Source organism: Henckelia pumila, unplaced genomic scaffold (genome assembly GCF_033568475.1).
Source record: "Henckelia pumila isolate YLH828 unplaced genomic scaffold, ASM3356847v2 CTG_80:::fragment_1, whole genome shotgun sequence".
In the NCBI taxonomy this organism is placed as follows: Eukaryota; Viridiplantae; Streptophyta; class Magnoliopsida; order Lamiales; family Gesneriaceae; genus Henckelia; species Henckelia pumila.
In genome coordinates, this window is record NW_027331883.1 from 1,529,414 (window position 1) to 1,549,186 (window position 19,773).

The window sequence follows — 19,773 nt, forward strand, 5'->3', positions numbered from 1 at the left end:
GTGATTATAAAATTTTTCTTAACAAATTTGTGAATAAAAAATCCATAATCACTTATATTTAGAGGTTGCAAACACTACCTTAAAATTTAAATAACAATTTTCCTCTAATTAAGGCGATGTATATATAGTCCATGCCAATAGGCAATAATGAAACAGTGTTGCACAGGTAGAGGTGTCAAAATGGGCCAGCAGGACGGGCCGGCCCATAACCCATCGTCACCCACCATTAGGCGTGGCGTGGCGGGCCGACTCACCTTTTAGGCAGGTTGGAAAACCACCAACCCAATCCACCTATTTTAGATGGCGGGGCGGACCAACCCGACGGAAAACGTGTAAATTGATGGATTTTTGTGGGCCAACCTGCAACCCACTACAACCTACCATTAGGTGGGGCGGTGCGGGCAGACCCACCTTTTAGGCGGGTTGAGAAAATTATCAATCCAATCCATCAATTTTGTATGGTGGGACGGGCCAATCCGATGAACTTAGCCCATTTTGACACATTTATGCACAGGTGACCTTTTTACATTAATATCAAACCATGATTTGGAGGTTAATAGTGTGACAGACAAGGCCTGAATTAAAAGATGGTTGCTAGGAGAGAAAGCCCACTCATGAAATTAAATGTGGAATTAACCATGTATTATAGGAACAAAAGGTAGTCCACAAATTGAAGATGCCCCATTATAATTGGACTCAACACAAATTTTCGTTCCTAATGTCATTGTCAATCCACATACCTTTGATGTACTTGAGTTATTATCCATGAAGAATTTATTTTCTAATATTATAAAATGTATAAAATAATTATTAGAAATTTATAAAATAATTAGATTTCACACAGGAAAATTGTATTTTGGTCTTATATATTTGCTTCTTTTCGATTTTGGTCTTATATTTGTCAAATTTCATTATTAATCAGCTATATTTGTTTTATTGATAATTTTAGTTTTTTCTGAGTTGTATTTATCAACGGGATATTTGAATGCCTCGATCGGGTCAGGGCTCAGGCCACATAATTTTCGTGTTGAATTTCCTTTCCCCTATTTTATTTTTAGTGTTTTTTAAAAAAGAACATTACATCCCCAGTAGATATAATCAGAGAGTGAAGACCTTAGTTACAATAGGTTTGGTGAGCCCAAACATAATTTTGAGATTGAATCGATAATAATTTTTATCATTATATTTGTTTTTTTATATTACATTTATTGCAACTTTAGTGAAGTTCAACCAATGTATCATAAAAAATTTGAAAGTATTCTATAAAGAATTAATATATTTATATCAGCGTGTAGCTAGCTTAGATGATGAATTTATATCACTGCAAAAATATTAATATTCGATATTCTCTTTTCACCAAACGGAAATTGGCTAAAGTAATGTTTGAGTTGGCTCGACGACTCCTTTTAAATTAGTGTCTTTATTGCACTCGAATCATGCAAATATTATTTTTTTTTTGTTTTAAATAATTTTTGTGTAAATTTTTTTATTATATTTAAAATTAAATTTTAAATATGTTTTTTTATAATAATTTTTTATGTTATGATTATCTTAAATTTCAAAGATTTTGATAAAGATAAGCATATAATTTATCAAAAAAAATCAAAAAAAAATCAAAAAACACAACAAAACACCAAAGATATATAGACTTTCAATTTTAATAATTTCAGTAATATGGGTGGTCAGTTAGATTTTCAATTGAAGAGAAAACAGGAGAAATTGGTGTAACATGAAAATTTGGCTGCAATCAAAGGGCAAAACTGAAAGGAAATTTTGGTGTCCTCACAACATACCAAAAATAGTTTTTATAAACAGTGGCGGAGCCACCTTAGCCTACACTGGACCCAAAAAATAATGTACATATATATGTATATACATATGTATGTATATAATTTTTTTTACATAAATTTTAATTTTTTTTACCAATTATAATTACATGCTTAGATGTTGGATCCAAAAAACAATAATTTTTTTCTTTTAATAATTTTTATACCCAAATTTTTACAATTCTTTACAATGTTTTCTTCTCACAAGTCACGAACTTCGTACACTTTGATTAATAATTCTTTCAATTCATATTTCTTACTGTTTCACCTTCCACATTGTTTATAAAATCTAAAATTTCACCAAAATTTAGGTTTTTTTTTCCCATTGTTAGTCAAACATAAAAATTGTTTTAAAATTGTGTGTTGTTTTTGCAATCGAGAATGTATTCTTGCATATTTTCGAATGTAGAGTTTATATTTTCTATCAAAAAAAATTTATTGCAAATTCAGTACGATCTATTCTTCGTCATATTTTCGATTTTTTAACATCAATTAACAGGTACTACTGGTTATGTGTAGATTGTGTTCAAACCTTAAAAATATTATTTTCGACTGTCGATTAATCGGTGCTCTTTTTTATTTATTAATTATAGTATATTGATGCTTACACTGAATAAAAATCCTAATTCCGCCCCTATTTGTAAGGGTCTCAAATATTATAATATAGTATAAATAGTACGAACATTATAGATATGTCTTATAGTTCGTATGTGTAAATAATATGTCATATGCAATTCTACAAGTATAATTAATTGATGAAGCTGCCACAAAAATCAAATTACTGATATTTCAATAAATGTTTGTAATCTTTTTATGATTTTATCATATATGTATAAAAGCCCATTCCTTAAATCAATATGTTGATTAAATTAAAATAATTTTCATAAAATACTAGGATCTTAGACACGCATTGCATGCATAAGAAAAAAATTGTAAAATTTTTCAAAATTAGTAATTAAAATTAAAACTTTCATATATGTCGTTTTAAGATACTAATTAAATTCTGACGTGTCTGTCGAAAATTACTCATGTGACTCTCGTAGATGCTGACATGGAGTTTTGGAAAAAAAAAAAAACTTTCACATATATCATTTTTTTTAAGAATATTAATAAGCAATTTTGAACAACAGGATGAACTTGCATGAGTTGAAAAAAAGTTAGAAAAAAATGAAAAAAATAAATGCAAGTTACTAGAACAAAAATATAAATTCATTTTTAATAAGACACGAAGTGGAAAAAAAATTGCAAATTTCCGGACAAAATAATGTAGTCACGATAAAATTTTAGTCATGAATTTTCAGAAATAAAACTTTAATTAAACTTTATGATTCTCTATTACTTTACTCACCAATGGTTCTTTAATTCTAAAGTGTTTTTTTTTTTTTTAAAAAAAAACAAATTTAATTATTTTTTGAAAGTCATATGATGAGACGAATGGTTCAAAGTGCATGAACGTGTCTTTTAAACTCTCAGTGCAGCAAAAAAATGTAAGTGGCTAACGTGCTTCGGAGTAAATATGGTCAAACCCAATATTTCGGGGCGCCCCGACAAATGCTTGGGGAATTTACACAATCCATTAAATTAATTCGCCAACTTACTACATATATATATATATATATGTGCATATTAAATAATTTTATATACGAAATATATAATTATTGTTCTTAAATATAAGAAGCTGTAAAGGTTATAATATATATACTACTTGGTCGGCAATCACTCTCAAATAAGAGCTAAGAGGTTATTGCAAATTTTTTCTTTTGAAAAAAGAATTGCCAGTTATATTTATAAATTCTAGTATATAAGGGAGCAATGCCAATGCCGTAATTAATTTTATTTTATTTCTTGTGGCTGTTAATTAAAACAAAGTGATCTCCAAAACAGTTTTCGCTTCTGATCAGACAGATGACTTAATTAACAATTATAATTACTAGTAAAATAAAGCACTGTCTTTACATAACTGACTTTTCTTTAATAAACACATTAATGTTAGAAATATGGATTAATATAATCAATAAAACATATAATGTTGAAATGCTTAAACAATACAAATAACATAGCTCATTCCCACAAGAAAAAAAATGTAGTAATTTTTTTTATGCTGTCATCATTATTCACAGGAGTTTCTTTAGTTGCTTTATACCATCGTATGCTTGAATCTTATACAGTGTGAGTGTGAGTGTGAGTGTGAGTGTGTGAGCTGTTGCTTTGTTTTGTTTTGTTTTTTGTTTTTTTGTGTTTTGGCAAAAAAAAAAAACAAACGCAATTATTTTCCTAATTATTAATCCTGAGTAAAATAGAAAAAAACGATCTGTTTATAGGCATTATAATGCCCTCAAGAATAGGAATTTCTAGATAGGGGATAATATGAATGGAGGTTTGAAATTTAGGCCACTTTAAGAAATTTACCTCGAGAGAAATTTACTGTAGTTTTGTCCAAATTTTTGGGGAAAAGTCACTTTGATAAGTTGAAAAGTTATAGCAAATTGCTGCATCATCTTTCGCCTATTGACCAGGATATTGTCCTCACTTTTTGGATAATAATTCTCAGGCTAGCTCAACTGCTCAAGGCCAAGGGACACTTTAATTACCCTTCCTCTTCTTAATATTCCAAGGTTTGTTTCGAGTGAAATATCTTCATTATTATTCAAAAATTTTCAGTATAATGTCTTTCAAATATTATTTATTTGATAAATATTTTATGCAAAGGAAAATTATTAATTCAATGTAAACAAGATGTATGTGCCACAGTAGACAATTAAGGTCGAGGCTTTTAAATTCTATATATATCTTGTAAAAAGAACTCTAACATTTCAAAATCATAAATTTTACCGTTATATTTGAAGAGTTTAAAAACAAGAGTATTGAAACTTTGAAAATAAAATGGTATCATAAAATTGTTCAGTGTTTTAATTGAAGTGTGGGCACAACATAAAATGATAAAATAGCCCGAGTAATATTGATTTCGAATTAAAAAAAATCGTCTAACCAATTTTCAAAATTATAAAAACTGTGCGGGTTTTTGGAGTCGATAGAAAATCTGAGCGTTTGACCGTTAAAGATCAGAAGTTTGATTCCTCCACCAACACTTTCTCAGATGATCCTGTTGCACAAAGTTTGCCTAATTACCTGATTAACATGATTTTTATGCTATTGCGTTAGCCCGAAAATTTATCTCAATGCATAGTAAAATCGTCATAAAAATATATATTGAAGCCGCTCCTTCTCATACATGGGTATACGGTTATTACATTTTATTTAAATTTTTTTTAAAAAAACAATAATTATTACAACACCTCTTTCGTCCATAGAATTGGACTTCAACTACCTTTTTGTACACCCTTCCTAGGAGAAGATTCTTCATATTAGGAAGTCTTAAACTACGAACTAATTGAGCTGGCATTATTCCCTTATAAAATCTATTGGGCGTCATCAACTTAACAAGCCTAGCTACTTGAGAGACATACACAAGAACGATTTAGTCTACATGGTACATATTCATATCAATAGTTTTGAACATACGCGCACCCTAGTGTGTAAAGGCGAGATTTCTAAAAAAACATAAAAAAAATCACTAAAATGCATTATTGGGTGCGTGAGATCAAAACTATTCGTATCAATACGATATAGATAAACCTTATTATCTTCGAATCATCGTTTCAAATTCTCCATTCGATCACGTCAATTTGATTTAATCATCCTAAAAATCTGATAACCTCCACTCAAAAACAAACTTCTTTAGCGAATAAAACGCTCTAGGAGGCGATGCCCATGTATCGGAGATTTGTGATTAGAAATCCAACAATTCCACCTCCACTCAACTACAGTTTTTACAAGAACATGTTGCCATACCTTTAAGTTCAAGATCTCATGTTCCTTTGACTATAATGGTCCAATCAGCACACGGGTATTGAGGGTGTTAATACATAAAGTTACCAGACAAAGTTTCTAGATCAGTGTGCTAATGTAAGCCAAGGCCTTAAATATGATGCAAAGTCACCAATAAAGGAATCTTGATCCATTACTTTAGTGAAAATGTGAAGTCAAACTAAGCAAACATGAAACATAAACTGCTACTAATGACAATAATTGAGTCACCATACACAGTAACCTGTCTGCAATTGTTGTTGAATGAATTTGAGCCCGTGGCTCAAAGGGCCAAGGGGCGGTGCTCCATGTTTTGAATGGTCATATATATGATTCAACAAGCTAAGCTTTATTTAGTCATCTCATTGTAAATGTCGACACATATGGAAATCTAGGAAGATATCGAATAAATAAGATTTATAATCAGACAAGGATAATGTACAGCTAATGAAGATCTAGAACGAGATCTTAAAAAAAAAAAAAAAAGGAATGGTCTTCTTGCATCAACACCAATTACATAACAAAGTATTTAGCATAGATATTGAAAAAATTTGTGTATAAACTCTTTGGATTCTATTACTTTATGGTTCATATGATCGTTTCCAACTAATTAGTAGGTAGAACCTAGAATGAACTTTTATTAGAACCAGTATTTTTTATATCTCGAGAACAAACTCTAGGTTACCCCAACTATTACATTAGTTCAGTGAATGCTATGAGCATTTGTTTTTGTGTGTGTCCATGTGTTAGTAAAAAACTAAACAAGTGGTTAGCAACCAGACTGATACCGCAGAGACGCAGCAAGCTAGAAATCTAACGGACGATAATGTAATTCTTTGCACCATGTTGCATTGCATTTTATAATAACTCTTCAAAGATGAAAATAGTGCTAAGTGTATGTGCAAAAAGATTGGGAGAGCCTAGAGGAAGTATCCTGAAAGCTTCATTATCCCTGCTAGGGTATCTACACAATCATACATGCGTTGACAAAGGAAGGGAGTGCTCCTAACAATGTTATTCTATTATATTTTTTGTCATTATAACAATAGTACAGCTTTTTGAGCAACCAACTTTCAAGTACCAAATAGGCCATCTTAAAAAAATATTATCTAAAGTAGTTTAAAATTCTTTACCGCCTATATAAAGCAGTATTCCAGTGGATATCAGATGCAAACCAGAATTTTATTTTCAACCTCTTCTCCTTCGTCATCCCTCCAACCTCAAATTCTAATCTCTGGAAAGAGCGGGGAATATCTTTTTATATTGTCTACTGAGATTTCCTCTAACCATGTTTCCCATGGTATTCTACGTCGGAACTTTACTGATAATCATCACTACAACCTGGCTTTACAACTGGAAAAATCCCAGGTGTAATGGAGTCCTCCCTCCAGGTTCAATGGGCTGGCCACTCCTTGGGGAGACTCTTCAGTTCTTTGTTCCAAACACGTCATTTGATATCCCTCCTTTTGTGAAGGAGAGAATGAAAAGGCAAATAATAATGATAATGCCATCAGTAGTTTATCTAAATCATCAGCTAATTCATCTTACCAATGAAAATAATGCTTTTGCTTGTTTTCAGATATGGACCTATTTTCAAGACTAGTTTGGTGGGGCGTCCAGTTATTGTCTCCACAGATGCGGATCTTAATTATTTCATTTTTCAACAAGAGGGAAAATTATTTCAAAGCTGGTATCCAGATACTTTTACAGAAATATTTGGTAGACAAAATGTAGGTTCTATGCATGGTTTTATGTACAAGTACCTAAAGAACATGGTGCTGAATCTATTTGGTCAAGAAAGCCTTAAGAAGATGCTTCTGGAGGTCGAACTGGCATCTAATAGCAACTTAAAGAGTTGGTCAGGAAAGACTATGGTTGATATCAAAGAAGGAACAGCACAGGTAATCAAGAATTATCTTTTCCCCAGCAACTTCATTGACTTATTTTATATAGGCTCGAGTAATATTTTGTCAATGTTTTTTTTATGCAGATGATATTTGACCTGACTGCAAAAAAGCTCATTAGTTATGATTCGGGAAAATCTTCCGAAAATTTGAGGGAAAACTTTGTTGCTTTTATACAGGGGCTAATCTCCTTCCCTCTGAACATTCCTGGAACAGCCTACAACAAATGCTTGCAGGTACATCCACACATTTCGGATTAATCTTGATATAACCATAATATGCTGCCATCCAAAGACTAGTTAGTGAACTCATTGCTTGTATCAGGGAAGAAGGAAGGCAATGAATGTGCTGAAAAATATGCTTCAAGAAAGAAAAGAGAGGCCAAGAAAAATCCGAACAGATTTCTTTGATTATGTCTTGGATGAACTTCAACGAGAGGATACAGTACTCACGGAGGCAATTGCTCTGGATTTGATGTTTGTTTTGCTTTTTGCCAGCTTTGAAACTACCTCCCTGGCACTCACTCTTGCAGTTAAATTTCTTGCTGACCATCCATCAGTGTTACAAAAATTGAAGGTGAGTAAAGATAAAATTACCATCAACCAAACAACTAACTTCTATATTTGTGTATTTGTCTGAGTGTTTGCTCTAAATATGTCACAGGAAGAACAAGAATCAATAATTAAAAGGAGGGAAAATCCAGATTCCAGACTAACATGGAATGAGTATAAATCAATGAAATTCACGTTTCAGGTAAACTATTAATCTCTCTCTGTCCCTTGAAATATTCTGAATTAGTGGCAATGTTACGCATTCTAACAGAAGCTAATTGCAGTTCATCAATGAAACCGTGAGGATGGCAAATATAGTCCCAGGAATTTTCAGAAAAACGCTAAGAGAAACTAAATATAAAGGTATGGTTTTATTAGTTAATTTAGAAGAAATTCCTGATTGATTCATAGGGGCATACCTTAATACAGTTCTTTGATGGGCAGGATATACGATTCCATCTGGTTGGGCTGTTATGGTATGTCCTCCGGCAGTGCACTTGAACCCTGCAACATATAATGATCCCCTTCACTTCAACCCATGGAGATGGGAGGCAAGTACTTCCAAATTATTATACTTCAAAATGATGTTCTTCCATCTGTCGCATAATGTTGGAGATATAAATGCCTATAGGGAATAGACACGAATAACGCATCCCGAAACTTCATGGCCTTTGGAGGTGGTATGAGATTTTGTGTTGGCACAGATTTTACCAAGGTGCAGATGGCTGTCTTTCTCCATTGCTTGGTCACAAACTACAAGTAAGAATCAAGCGTTCCATAAATTTTTGTTTCAGTTTTCATCAAATGCCTGCATAGATGACTGACCTATTTTTGCCTGTCAGGTTCGAACCAATCAAAGGAGGAGACATACTTAGAACTCCCGGTCTACAATTTCCAAATGGATACCACGTCCATATCTCTGAAAAAGATGCATAGAATCATACACGAGCAAATCATAGCTCTTTCCCCGAATGAATCACCAATATCATCGAACACTTTCAAGTGAGACTGAGATAAGCGGCCTCATAGATTCCACATTTTGCTGCACACGAAAGCTACGCTCACAGTGTAAGAAAATTTGGTTTGTATACATTGTTCAACATAAATAGTGGTAGTTATAGGAGATAGACGAATGAAAAGATCATTCACTTAGAATACAGTATATTGCAGTGTAATTATCAGGTATTGTATGAGTACAAAGCTTTCAGCATTAATCTATTAGAAACTGTGTTCAACCATCATATAATATTATTACTTCACATCTTGAACCAGATGCTTTTCTACGGCTGTTTTTGGCTCTTTTAACGGTCTAGGGTCAGGGGTGGTTAACATTAGAATAAACAAATCTAATAAAGTGAGAGAATGTCATGGACTTGGATAGGCAACAATACTTTCATACTCCCTCCAGTCGTTATATGATCTGGATGCTTTAATTCAAACAATCATCTTGTTACTCATCCCATGCCCTGGGCATTTTCCAGTTCTTGCCAGTGGTTATCTTTCTTTCTTCTTCTATGATGTCTAGCACCTCCATCCTCCCTCCTGGTCCTGTGAGCTTCCCATGATATTCCTGAGCTTTTGTGTCTTCCATGCTTATGCTTGTCCTTGTGTACATGGTGAAGATGGTAATGGTAATCACTTTCCCCTGTTAAACTGCTGCGGCGATGCACACCAGGAACGTGTCGCCACTTTTGAGCATCATGCCTGTGATGCCTTTTCTCATGCCTGTGATGTTTCTTCAAACGGATAAGTGAAATGTCGACATTTCTGTCATGCTTCCATATGTTTCCACTTGCATCCTCAGAATCCCATACATGATCCTCCCACCAGTCATATATAGGGTCAAAAAGTCCTTTCTGGTGTAAAAGCCAGAGCAAAACAGCAGCTGAAACACAGAAAGACAATAACATTAATGAATTGTTTGCTGAAATCAGGCAACTAACAATTTAGAAGAAGATTCCCAGTAACAGAACATGGAACCTGTTGGAAAGATTGCTAAAAACAAACCGAATGTCAACATCCAACTAATGCAGATATATTGTATATGGCAGATGAAGTCAAAAAACCCAGAGCACTTCCTTCTGCATGGCATGAGAATCAAATCTGAGTTGTCATCTCTAATTGAATTTGGTTGCATATGTGCATTCAAGCATTTGGTTTCAAAATCTTCCTATAAGTCTCCAAGAGCACAGAAAATCCTTTCAAAGCCATGGCAGTTTTGAAAATTAAAAATATATGTGCATTAAAGCCCTATGTGAGCAGTAAAACTTCAGTACAAAAAAAATCCCAACAATCTTTTTTGCATTTTAAAAAGAAAAAAAATTGAATGGTGACATTTTTCTATGTTGAGATAATGCCTGCAACTTTTCCCGGTGATGAAATCTTGCAAGCTGGCCCATAGCTTGTTCCACAGCTCCTCGATAGATTCAAAGAAGCCATTTATACTGGTTTGTGGAAGCTGGAATGGAATCTGAACAATGGCATGATTGTTGTAATTCAGTTTGGAAATGTGAACCATTTTATTATTTTAATAATTTAAAAATATAAGATCACAAATCTAGTTCCAAGATTGAAATTGCTACAGAATGAGAATGGAATATTAATATTGTTATGATACATTTACGTAAGACAGAATTTTCAATTTTGCTAGAATGAAATAAATGCAGGCAAAAAATATGATCTCTTCAATGTTCCCAACAACTTCATAGTAATTGAAATAAGGATACTAACTGGTATCAACTTCATAGTAATTTAAATAAGGATACTAACTGGTATCAACTTAAATGAATCACTAGCCACCTGTGGTGGAACATATTTTTAACTAGCTATCGGGCACATGTGTTGCATGTGTACAAAAGAGAAATGGTTTTTTTTGCTAAAAAAATGGAAGTAGAAAATAGAAAAAACCTGGGTGATTATTTCTCTATCTTGAAAAATAGAAAAGGGGGGTTGTAGTTTGGTATCAACGATACTAAAGAGACCATCCAGTTACCATGATGACCTCTTGCTTAATGCAATAGATACATGCTGTTCTAGCTGTGTAAAGTTTGTTTCTGTCTAGAGCATAATATTATCTCAATCTGTTCATCTCTCTTTTCTCAAGTTCATACATGTACATGTTCCTTCCTAGGAGATTTGTATAAGATAGTATTCAAACCTGAGATCCATTTTCGATAACAGTAGCTGTAGTTGTAAATTGACACTCCGCTCTATCAATTTCCTTAAAATCAGAATCTTTCAATATGGCTGCAATAATAAAAATACTATATTCAAACTTCAAATTTATCTGGCATGATATAAAGCAGCAAGGATCTGGTAACAAACCAAAATAATAACCAGAAAACGCATTTGAATCATGTGGTTGACTACTACACCTGCGCATGCGTATCTTGCAGCTTGATCAGTTGTCGGGTACAGTTTGAATGATCTAATTATGACTTCTTTAGGCTTCATTATAAAGAATTGCTCCTGGATTTGTCATATATAATATCATGTATTGTCAAAGGCAATCCAATGTGTTAACAGACACAGTTTTATGTAGATATTTGTACTTAATTTTACCTCCATTTGGCTGACTCCAGAAAAGCAATCAAACTGCAACACAGTACAGCACAATTTAAAAAGTTAAAATTCAAAAGTATTATTAATTTATTTCGAATCCTTTCATCTACTCTTGGATTACTACATGCAGCATATGATGTGTGTGTGCGCTAGACATACCAAAAAAAAAACATTCCTATGCAAAAGCTACAGTTAATGAACGCATGGCTAACTCTTCTTGATTCTTCCGTACACTGTTGCCGCCTAGCAGGAAATTACATTATTTAGCAATTTCGAAATTTTTATAACACTACTCATACAGTGAGGCTGTAGGAAGCTTCAACTTCACCGATATTTTTGGTCGTAATTGTTGCAGTTCCAAATTGAGAGAGAGCTTCGAAGGTTGGAATGGTGATGCCTAAAATTTTCCCTGGGCTCCTGAAAATTGGTAGAATTCCTCAACAATCAGCCTCCGAAACTTGACAGAATAATTATAGGCGAGGAAAAATTGATCTAAAAATCTAGGATGAAAAAGATCCGCCATCTCTAACGTGTGCCTCTCACATGTAGACTTTGCATGTAATACTACTCTTCATCGATAGTTGCTTGTGCGATTCCAGCTTGTCTTTGATAAAATGTATGCACTACCAGCTCGTCTATGAATTAATGCTAATTTAAGGCATTGGACAGTTATTGTTTGTCGTCTAACCAGACCTTACGCCCAGTGCATTACCATAGAGCCACATCAATTTGATTTATCCCATCATTCCAAATCTTTAGATCTTTTTTCCATTTAAAATCAACACAATGTATTCAGAATTGAGGGAGCTTTGAGTATAATGGTGGATACCATGACATTTAAGACAAAGACCTCGAAAGATGAAAACCAAGCTCATATTCTATTTCAGTGAAAAAATACAGACATAAAAGCTGTTGAAGAGTCTTCGTTTTGAAAATTACAAAAGGCATTCGCCACATACCTAAAATAAAGTAACTCGAATTCCAAATACCACCTAAATATTGGTTAATCGCACTCTTATTTAATGAAAATTAGCTTTAAAATGGTGATGTGAAACAAAAATAAAATGAACACTTTGGGCACCTATCACTGTGAGAAAGTTGTATGACACAACATAAAAGAAAAGCTTCATCTAGCCATCTAGGAACATGAAGAATACCTTTGATAGACAAATTCTATGTCGTCAGCCCGCAATTCCAACAAAATATTTGTGTTTAGAGCTTCAGTAATTCCTATGGAAAATTCATGACTCCCTGCATTCTGCAGACCAAATAAGTTGATAAAAAATTTACTCTTTGTAACGGACCTCCTCAAGATTTATAGTTTAAGGTAAATGCTGAAAACGTAACTGGATGTTGATTTATCCGTTCAAACCTTCCTTCGACACGATAAAGTGGAACCTGATTTCGGTTTATTCGATTCTGGTCTGCCTGAGAAGAGAGAAAACAAGCCATTAATCGGATCATTCTCATTTCAAATCACTTGAACAGTGCATTAATAGCTCAAAAACTTATAACCAAGTGAAAAGAAATTTCCCGTGTAACAAAGATCTCAAATTTTGGTGAATAAGCAAATTTGCGCCAATGACGTAATTCATTCCAGCTAATGATAATTACAGGAGCTTCATATGTTTTGATGGATAAATAAAAGAAGGCTAGAGACATATGAACTAGTAAAATTGAGAGAAAATTTTGTGAATAAATCCATTGAGACTTCAAGAAACAGAAGTTTATAAGGATGAAAATGTTCACTCCATGACGTCAACAAATGAAGATTGCTCAAAAAGAAATGTAAGGGATAATTATATTCACTAACATCCCAAAAGTTCCACAGTTGATTATGTAAGCAACTCCAAAATGGTGCAGCACAAAAGTCTGGCTGTGCATTGAAAGCCTCATAACCAACGCCGATTTTGTTACATTCAAGACCATCTAGAGTAAACCTGACTCTTTCAAGAAGCATCCACATTGAAAAATTTCTCCCCAAATTTTGAGGTTGCCCTTGACCACCCTTCAATAAGAGAAAAACGAGTGCTTTATCAAGAATATCGTGACTTTACCAAACCAGGGGCAGACCAAGAGGAGGGTCAAAATATTTTGAAATTTCATGAGCTATTTTTAAAAAATCATAGTTTGTCCCTTTCACCATAATTTGGGCCCGCCCCTGTGTAAATTATAACAAGGTTCTTGCCAAAAACAAGGCCAAGTAGGCAAGATTCCTGTGTCAGTATAAACACAATGCTGAAAAAGCTACCTGTCTAGGGATAACTAGGTAGAAGTCATCAAATGATGGAATACTGGTATATCCAACATAATCTCCAACAAGGTTCACCCTCAAAAAATTATCATTTGATATAGCTGCCCTATTGTCAGGACCTATAATCACTTCCTGCCAACAAATTCCAAAATTAGCAAAATGGAGATGAAATGATTTTTTCAATCACCTGTGCAAGGAGTGATTTTACTGAATGCACTAAAACAACAATACATGAGAGAAGGTCTAGACTTTCCGAAGACAACAACTACACAAATATATTTAATATTCAAGAGAACAATACTAATAAAGCGCCTATTGCAAATTCCTAGCAAAAGTTCGTAGATATGGACAATCGATAGAACCGAGTTTGCTTAGCCCTCACAACATCATGTTGACCTATTTATTTTCTATCACCACGAAAAAAATCGTTGGTTTAAGACTAATTTTCCTGTATCAGTAATATATTTGGCTGAAATAGAGTTCAGAGGTTTCCAAAGTCTAGAAAGAAATCAACTGGGAGGACCAAAAATTCTTAGTATGATCAGAGCTGCTCATTTCATGCTGACGGAAAATGAAGCTCATTAAATATCCAAGTGCAATGAAGCCAACAGCTGAGTAGCATAGCAAGCAATCGGAAAAGAGAACTTGGCTATGTTCTTACGTGGAATTTGTCATATTTAAGAAATGAGTCTATAGTTGGATTTTAGATATCTCAAACTCAAAATGCTAAAACAAGCTATGCTCCAGGCTAAAATGAAACATAGGAACATTATCCAAACTAAGAAGGCCGTCCAAATAAGACAACGATAAGAGGCAAAAACAATAGGTGAGTATCCACAATAAATTGCATGTACGTGAAGTACTCGAAAACCAATATCATTAATATCATGTGCTCTGTTTTCTTGAGTTCAACAAGCTTTTTCTGTTATAAAATTATATTTTGTATGTTTTGTTTATGATATTAAGTTATTGTTGTATGACACTTGCACTTCCTAAGTTGGTAATTCATCCTTTTCCTCAAACATATGCTAGTGTTTTAGACAAGTGGTCAGTGATAAGGATGAGATGAGAGCTTGAGAAGTGAAAACCCGACGAGCAAAAGTTCATGACTAGGGGAAATTTTCCTTGTTTATGTTTAGCAATTTCAGAAGTTTAAGACGATTTCTAAGTTATTTTTCAAGATGTAACAGAACTCAATTTACTCAAAAGTTTATTTATATATATATATTCTATTTTTGTTTAAGATGCTATGTCTTAGCCGACTTCTCGATCAGAGAATTTAGTGAAAAGGTAATTTTGTTCTGTTTATCTATTCTGTTATGTTCACTATTCCTCCCTAGTGTTCAAGCATTGATTGTTCATCAATCAAAACTTCTTCCACCATTCAGTTTGTCGTTCCGTTTAACATATGGCAAATTTGTCACGTTGTGTTTGAATTTAATCATAACACTTGCTAATTTTTGTGGGCATTAAAAGAAATCCCGTTGCATTATTGTTTACACTGGCAAATAAAATTCTAACTAGGATAAGAGGACTGTGATCAACGATGGTAATAGGTGGCTACTAGTCCCTTCAATTCGGGATTTCAGGAGCAAAAAGGAGTCACGTCAACTATGTTAGTTTGAAGGAGTTCTAAATTTAGCCTGATATTTATTCTATCTTGCTCCATGAATCCATCCTTCTTTGTTAAAAAGAGTAAATGGCTTAATATGAATTGGATCTGGGCAGTACACCAATAAAATGATGGATGAAAATTTTACCTTATTCAAGCCTTGAGTCTATTTGAGTGAATTGGGACAGTGTTAACAGTTGACCACCGAATATAAATTTTAAGACCAAGATCCTCTAACTATATGGCAGCATCATCTAGAGGTAAAGCACACAAAAGATACTGAATGCCCGTAGTGTCATAAGATCAGCTTTCTATGACATGGAATTTTCATCTTATACTATCATAACATATGAGCAGAAGGATAAATATGCCAATGCAAAATTAAACTAGAGAAAAGAATTTTAAGGAATAGTAGATGCCAAAAAACAATGAGAATAATGTTAAAAATAATAGTCTGTAACCAAATAAAAGTCGAGAACTTCAGTTATTCAAAGTTGGTCAAAGGACACTACCAAAGAAGACACATTTTGCATGATTGGCTCTCATCAATTCAAGTCAAATTTCTTCAACGTTAAGAGCTGACAACTCATTGTGGTTGTTGAGCATTAAGTCCACGTGAGGAGGATAAGCAAGCATAGTTTTGCTTATAAATGTAAGGGTTTCATTAGCATTCGTCGTGAGTTACTACCGCATAGTAAAGCATATTGGAGAGCAAATATCTACAGTGATTTCAATGTATTGAGGCAAAAGCACAATCAAAATATATTGCATTTCAAAATATGTAGCCACAATTTATCAACATTTATTTCATTATTTAATACACCCAAGTCCCAACAAATCTTGCAATACATAAACCTTAGTCATAGTTCTGGTTGGAAAGGATTGTACCGATGTCTTTGATCTTGTCTTGACCTCAATTCGAACACTGAAACCAACTGAACGCTTTCCAATTCCAAACACGTGGAACCTAGCATCTCAAAAAGTGAAACAAAAGGAAAAAAAAAGAAAGAAAGAAAGAGGAGGTAACAACTCCGCACCACACTATTAATGAAAATTTAGTTCATCACATGATAAGATGGCTCCAGCTTTCAAGTTTATTTTTCAATCACATCATGTCCAAAATCTATAACACATTTGCAACTCATATAGACTTATGCAATGATTAAAAAGCAAGAAGAAGCAACTCTTTGCTTCTTTTAACTCGATAGTTAGAAATGTCAACAAACTAATTGACAGAATTAAACTGGAGGCAATATCAAATCAAATCAAATCATATCAAATCAAAGTGTTTAAAAGTGCAAAATTCTTCTAAATAACCATTTAACTTAGGTTGAGAAATCATGATAATAAAGGAGGATAGACGTTCACTTCCAATGTAGTTATTGAGTTTTGGCATCTGACAGGAACTTAGATCAAGAATCAAGTAAAAAGGAAAAGGAGACCTTACCAATCATCTGTAAATCGAAGGCAATGAGCTGTATTCGCTTTTCCATTGATCACTTTGTCAACTAAATAACCAAACTTGTAAACCTCAAACTACACTGCAAAAATCAATTAACATGCATTGCGAAAAGATATATTCTAACCGGCTTCCTAACTTACAAAAGTTTCCACAGGATGATGGAACCCTGCGCCGTTCTCCACAAGGGCAACAAGTTGGCTGTATAGAGAATATAAGAACGTCAGACTACATGCTTAAATCAGTTGCCAACTTAAAAGACCCGATACTTATGAAATAAAAACATTTATGTCAACAAGGTTTATCAAGTACTTTGTCTAAGACATTAGCAAAAATGGATTATCATTCTGAACACAGATCAGAAACCTCCTAATTCTTACCTGGGTATTCTCAATAGTATGACCATTTTCATCGTGCAACCTATATAACAAATTTTTGCAGAGGTAAAACCAAACATGAGAGTTGTTTCTGAAGTCAATCAACTGTGTACATAAGACAAGAGAATAAATAAACAAAAATGAATAACAATAATATAGGCTTATAGAATCTAAGGACAAAAACTTAATTGGAAATTGTATATTTTATGATCAAAAGCACATTAAGTCAAAAAACACACAGTTCAAAAGAATTTTATGGAAGTGTGGGTCAAATGTACATGATGGAAAAGAGTAAATGGCAACAAAGTCAAAAAAATTTCATACGACAGTCACAAGATTAACCTTAACCAAATAAGAAAAGTTGATATAATAATATAGTAAAAAATCATGCAGGCAAAAAAGGTTTAGACAAAACCTAGTATAAACAGAGAAAAGTTGTTTGTCTATCTCTGGTTTACATGAAGTAAGTGTCTTCAGAGGCTCAAAAAGTTATTTCCAGCAGTAATCATATAAAGTCCATCCATAAAATATAAGAAGTACAAAAAATTGGCAGTTCAATAATTTCCTCATATTTTGGCTACATAAAAGACTAAACCTAGTAACGTCGTCAAATACTGGTTCACATGGAATTAGGACTAACAAAGGAATCTTTTAATGGTATATGAATCTAAATTTTGTCTTAAAACACTTCAAAGTTATCCAAATAATTGTCATTTATGTACCTGGTACACTAAATAACCAAAAACAATAACACTTACTTAGTATATATACATCGATTCACAAATACCTTTATCAGTTGAAAAACAGAAAACAAGAAGAAAAAAAGTGAGACAAATTAAGATATATTGATAATTGGAGAGCAAAGCTCATTGCAATGTGCACTTACCTCTCACACATTTGAACAACTTGTGACCCAGCATCAGGCTCACATTTTCGTGTTTGAACATATAGCTCTTGAGGCTTGTAAGCAACATCCTAGAAGAGAAAATGACCGCGTGAATTTTCCATAATTTTATCAATTAGTTCTCAAATAAATTATCTTCAACTCATGGATCCCACATAAGTCCCCACAACTGGAAGAATCGTTGAGCTAGAGTTGAGACAGATTATCACCATACTATAGTCTGTACATGCTTATTTCTCATGCAGCACTAATCATATTCCAAATTACTTTAGATAAAAAATAGTAATAATAATTTTCTCGGCAAACTTGTGAATTTCATCTATTTTGAGTAGAGTACCGAAAAAAGTGATTATACAGTTTGTAAAAATTACTTCATCAATTAGCAATATTATTCTGTTATTTCTTCATCATTAAATAAAAAGTAGTACTCTACAAACTAAAAATAACAGTCCTGGTATACTCTTGAATCACCAAATACATCTACCCTCTCTCCAAAACTAAAAATTATAAAAGAACAACAGGATATGGAAGAAGAAAATTTAGCATATTATTTTTACATACCTGTATGTACGTCAGTTCATATACTGCATAAGCCGCAGATTTGTTAATAGTTATCACTGGTGGGACTCGGAGGGTACGCATGTGATTGGTTGAATTCTCCTCCGCTTCCACTATCTCCGCCACCAACGATGCTTCTCTTCCACTCTATGTACACTCATACATAAAACATATGGTTAATTCAACTAAAAAACGCAATGAATAGACACATGATGGTTAGCAAACCCTCTGTAGCAAAACAGCATGCACCGATTTTCCGACAGAAAGAGAGTGAGTACCGATTCACTTGGAACAGATAAATCGAGAACAATTTTGGAACTGCAGTTGAGCCCATCCGATTCAGAGACCTTTTCGCATTTTTCGACCGTTGATTTAGAGAGGATTTGAGTAGCGGGCGCATACTTGGATAGCGAAAAGATGGTAATTGCTGTTACGATGAGCAATCTCATGGCATATTTTTTCAGGTTTTCGGAAATTTGCGTCGAATAATGATTCTGATTAGGGCTATTGAATTTGGGAATTTGGGGGGCAACGGCTATCCAACTGGTATGACGCGGGAGGCGCGTAACGGCTTTTTAACGGTTGAGTGGAGGTTTTTTTTCCTCAAAGAAGTCCCTATATTTAACATTAATTAATAACAAGTTATCGCGGCACACGCGATGCGTGTCCCGTAAATATATAATTTGGTAAAGACTTCAACTTTATAAAAGTGTCGACACATAAAATTTGAGTTTGACACAAACAAAATGGAAGAGGAGGAAGGAGGTTAGAGGGAAAACCGATTAGAAAGTAGGAGTAAATGGGACATGGAGAGAGTTTTTTTGTAAACTAGTGAAAAATGCGCATGCTTTGTATGTGTAAAATAGAAGTTTTTTAATATGTAATTTTTTTTTGAATGCA

At 33.5% G+C, this 19,773-nt stretch overlaps 2 protein-coding genes across 3 annotated transcripts; one reads left to right on the forward strand and one right to left on the reverse strand.

Annotated features, from left to right (window-relative positions):
• Nucleotides 1-6,981: 6,981 nt before the first annotated feature.
• LOC140873701 (cytochrome P450 87A3) lies at nt 6,982-9,084 on the forward strand. The gene is made up of 9 exons (XM_073276919.1): nt 6,982-7,181; nt 7,273-7,594; nt 7,684-7,833; nt 7,922-8,173; nt 8,261-8,350; nt 8,433-8,511; nt 8,593-8,699; nt 8,780-8,907; nt 8,991-9,084. Exons 1-9 carry the CDS (start codon nt 6,982-6,984, stop codon nt 9,082-9,084), a joined length of 1,422 nt encoding a protein of 473 aa, XP_073133020.1.
• Nucleotides 9,085-9,325: 241 nt separating this feature from the next.
• Nucleotides 9,326-19,437, reverse strand: LOC140873749 (protein HAPLESS 2). 2 transcript variants are annotated; one of them, XM_073276987.1, is made up of 18 exons: nt 19,152-19,437; nt 18,877-19,020; nt 18,298-18,386; nt 17,415-17,454; nt 17,178-17,235; nt 17,023-17,083; nt 16,464-16,542; nt 13,961-14,095; nt 13,523-13,717; nt 13,057-13,137; nt 12,867-12,967; nt 12,009-12,126; nt 11,710-11,742; nt 11,523-11,616; nt 11,306-11,394; nt 10,506-10,618; nt 10,129-10,229; nt 9,326-10,033 (listed from the first exon to the last, which is right to left on the reverse strand). In XM_073276987.1, the coding sequence occupies exons 1-18, from the start codon at nt 19,320-19,322 to the stop codon at nt 9,603-9,605; spliced, it is 2,133 nt and encodes a 710-aa protein (XP_073133088.1). In that variant the 5' UTR covers nt 19,323-19,437; the 3' UTR covers nt 9,326-9,602. The 2 variants fall into 2 exon arrangements, with proteins under 2 accessions (XP_073133088.1, XP_073133087.1); XM_073276986.1 differs by having other exon boundaries at nt 16,431-16,542.
• Nucleotides 19,438-19,773: the final 336 nt, after the last annotated feature.

Excerpts from the sequence above, each read along its gene's own strand:
- LOC140873701 (XM_073276919.1), top strand. The coding sequence starts at position 6,982 with ATGTTTCCCATGGTATTCTACGTCGGAACTTTACTGATAATCATCACT. Across the intron at positions 7,834-7,921 it reads CCTACAACAAATGCTTGCAG|GGAAGAAGGAAGGCAATGAA; the intron begins GTACATCCACAC and ends TGCTTGTATCAG. Across the intron at positions 8,174-8,260 it reads CAGTGTTACAAAAATTGAAG|GAAGAACAAGAATCAATAAT; the intron begins GTGAGTAAAGAT and ends AATATGTCACAG.
- LOC140873749 (XM_073276986.1), bottom strand. The coding sequence starts at position 19,322 with ATGAGATTGCTCATCGTAACAGCAATTACCATCTTTTCGCTATCCAAG. Across the intron at positions 17,236-17,414 it reads ATACTATTGAGAATACCCAG|CCAACTTGTTGCCCTTGTGG; the intron begins GTAAGAATTAGG and ends TTCTCTATACAG. Across the intron at positions 11,617-11,709 it reads CTGGAGTCAGCCAAATGGAG|GAGCAATTCTTTATAATGAA; the intron begins GTAAAATTAAGT and ends TGACAAATCCAG.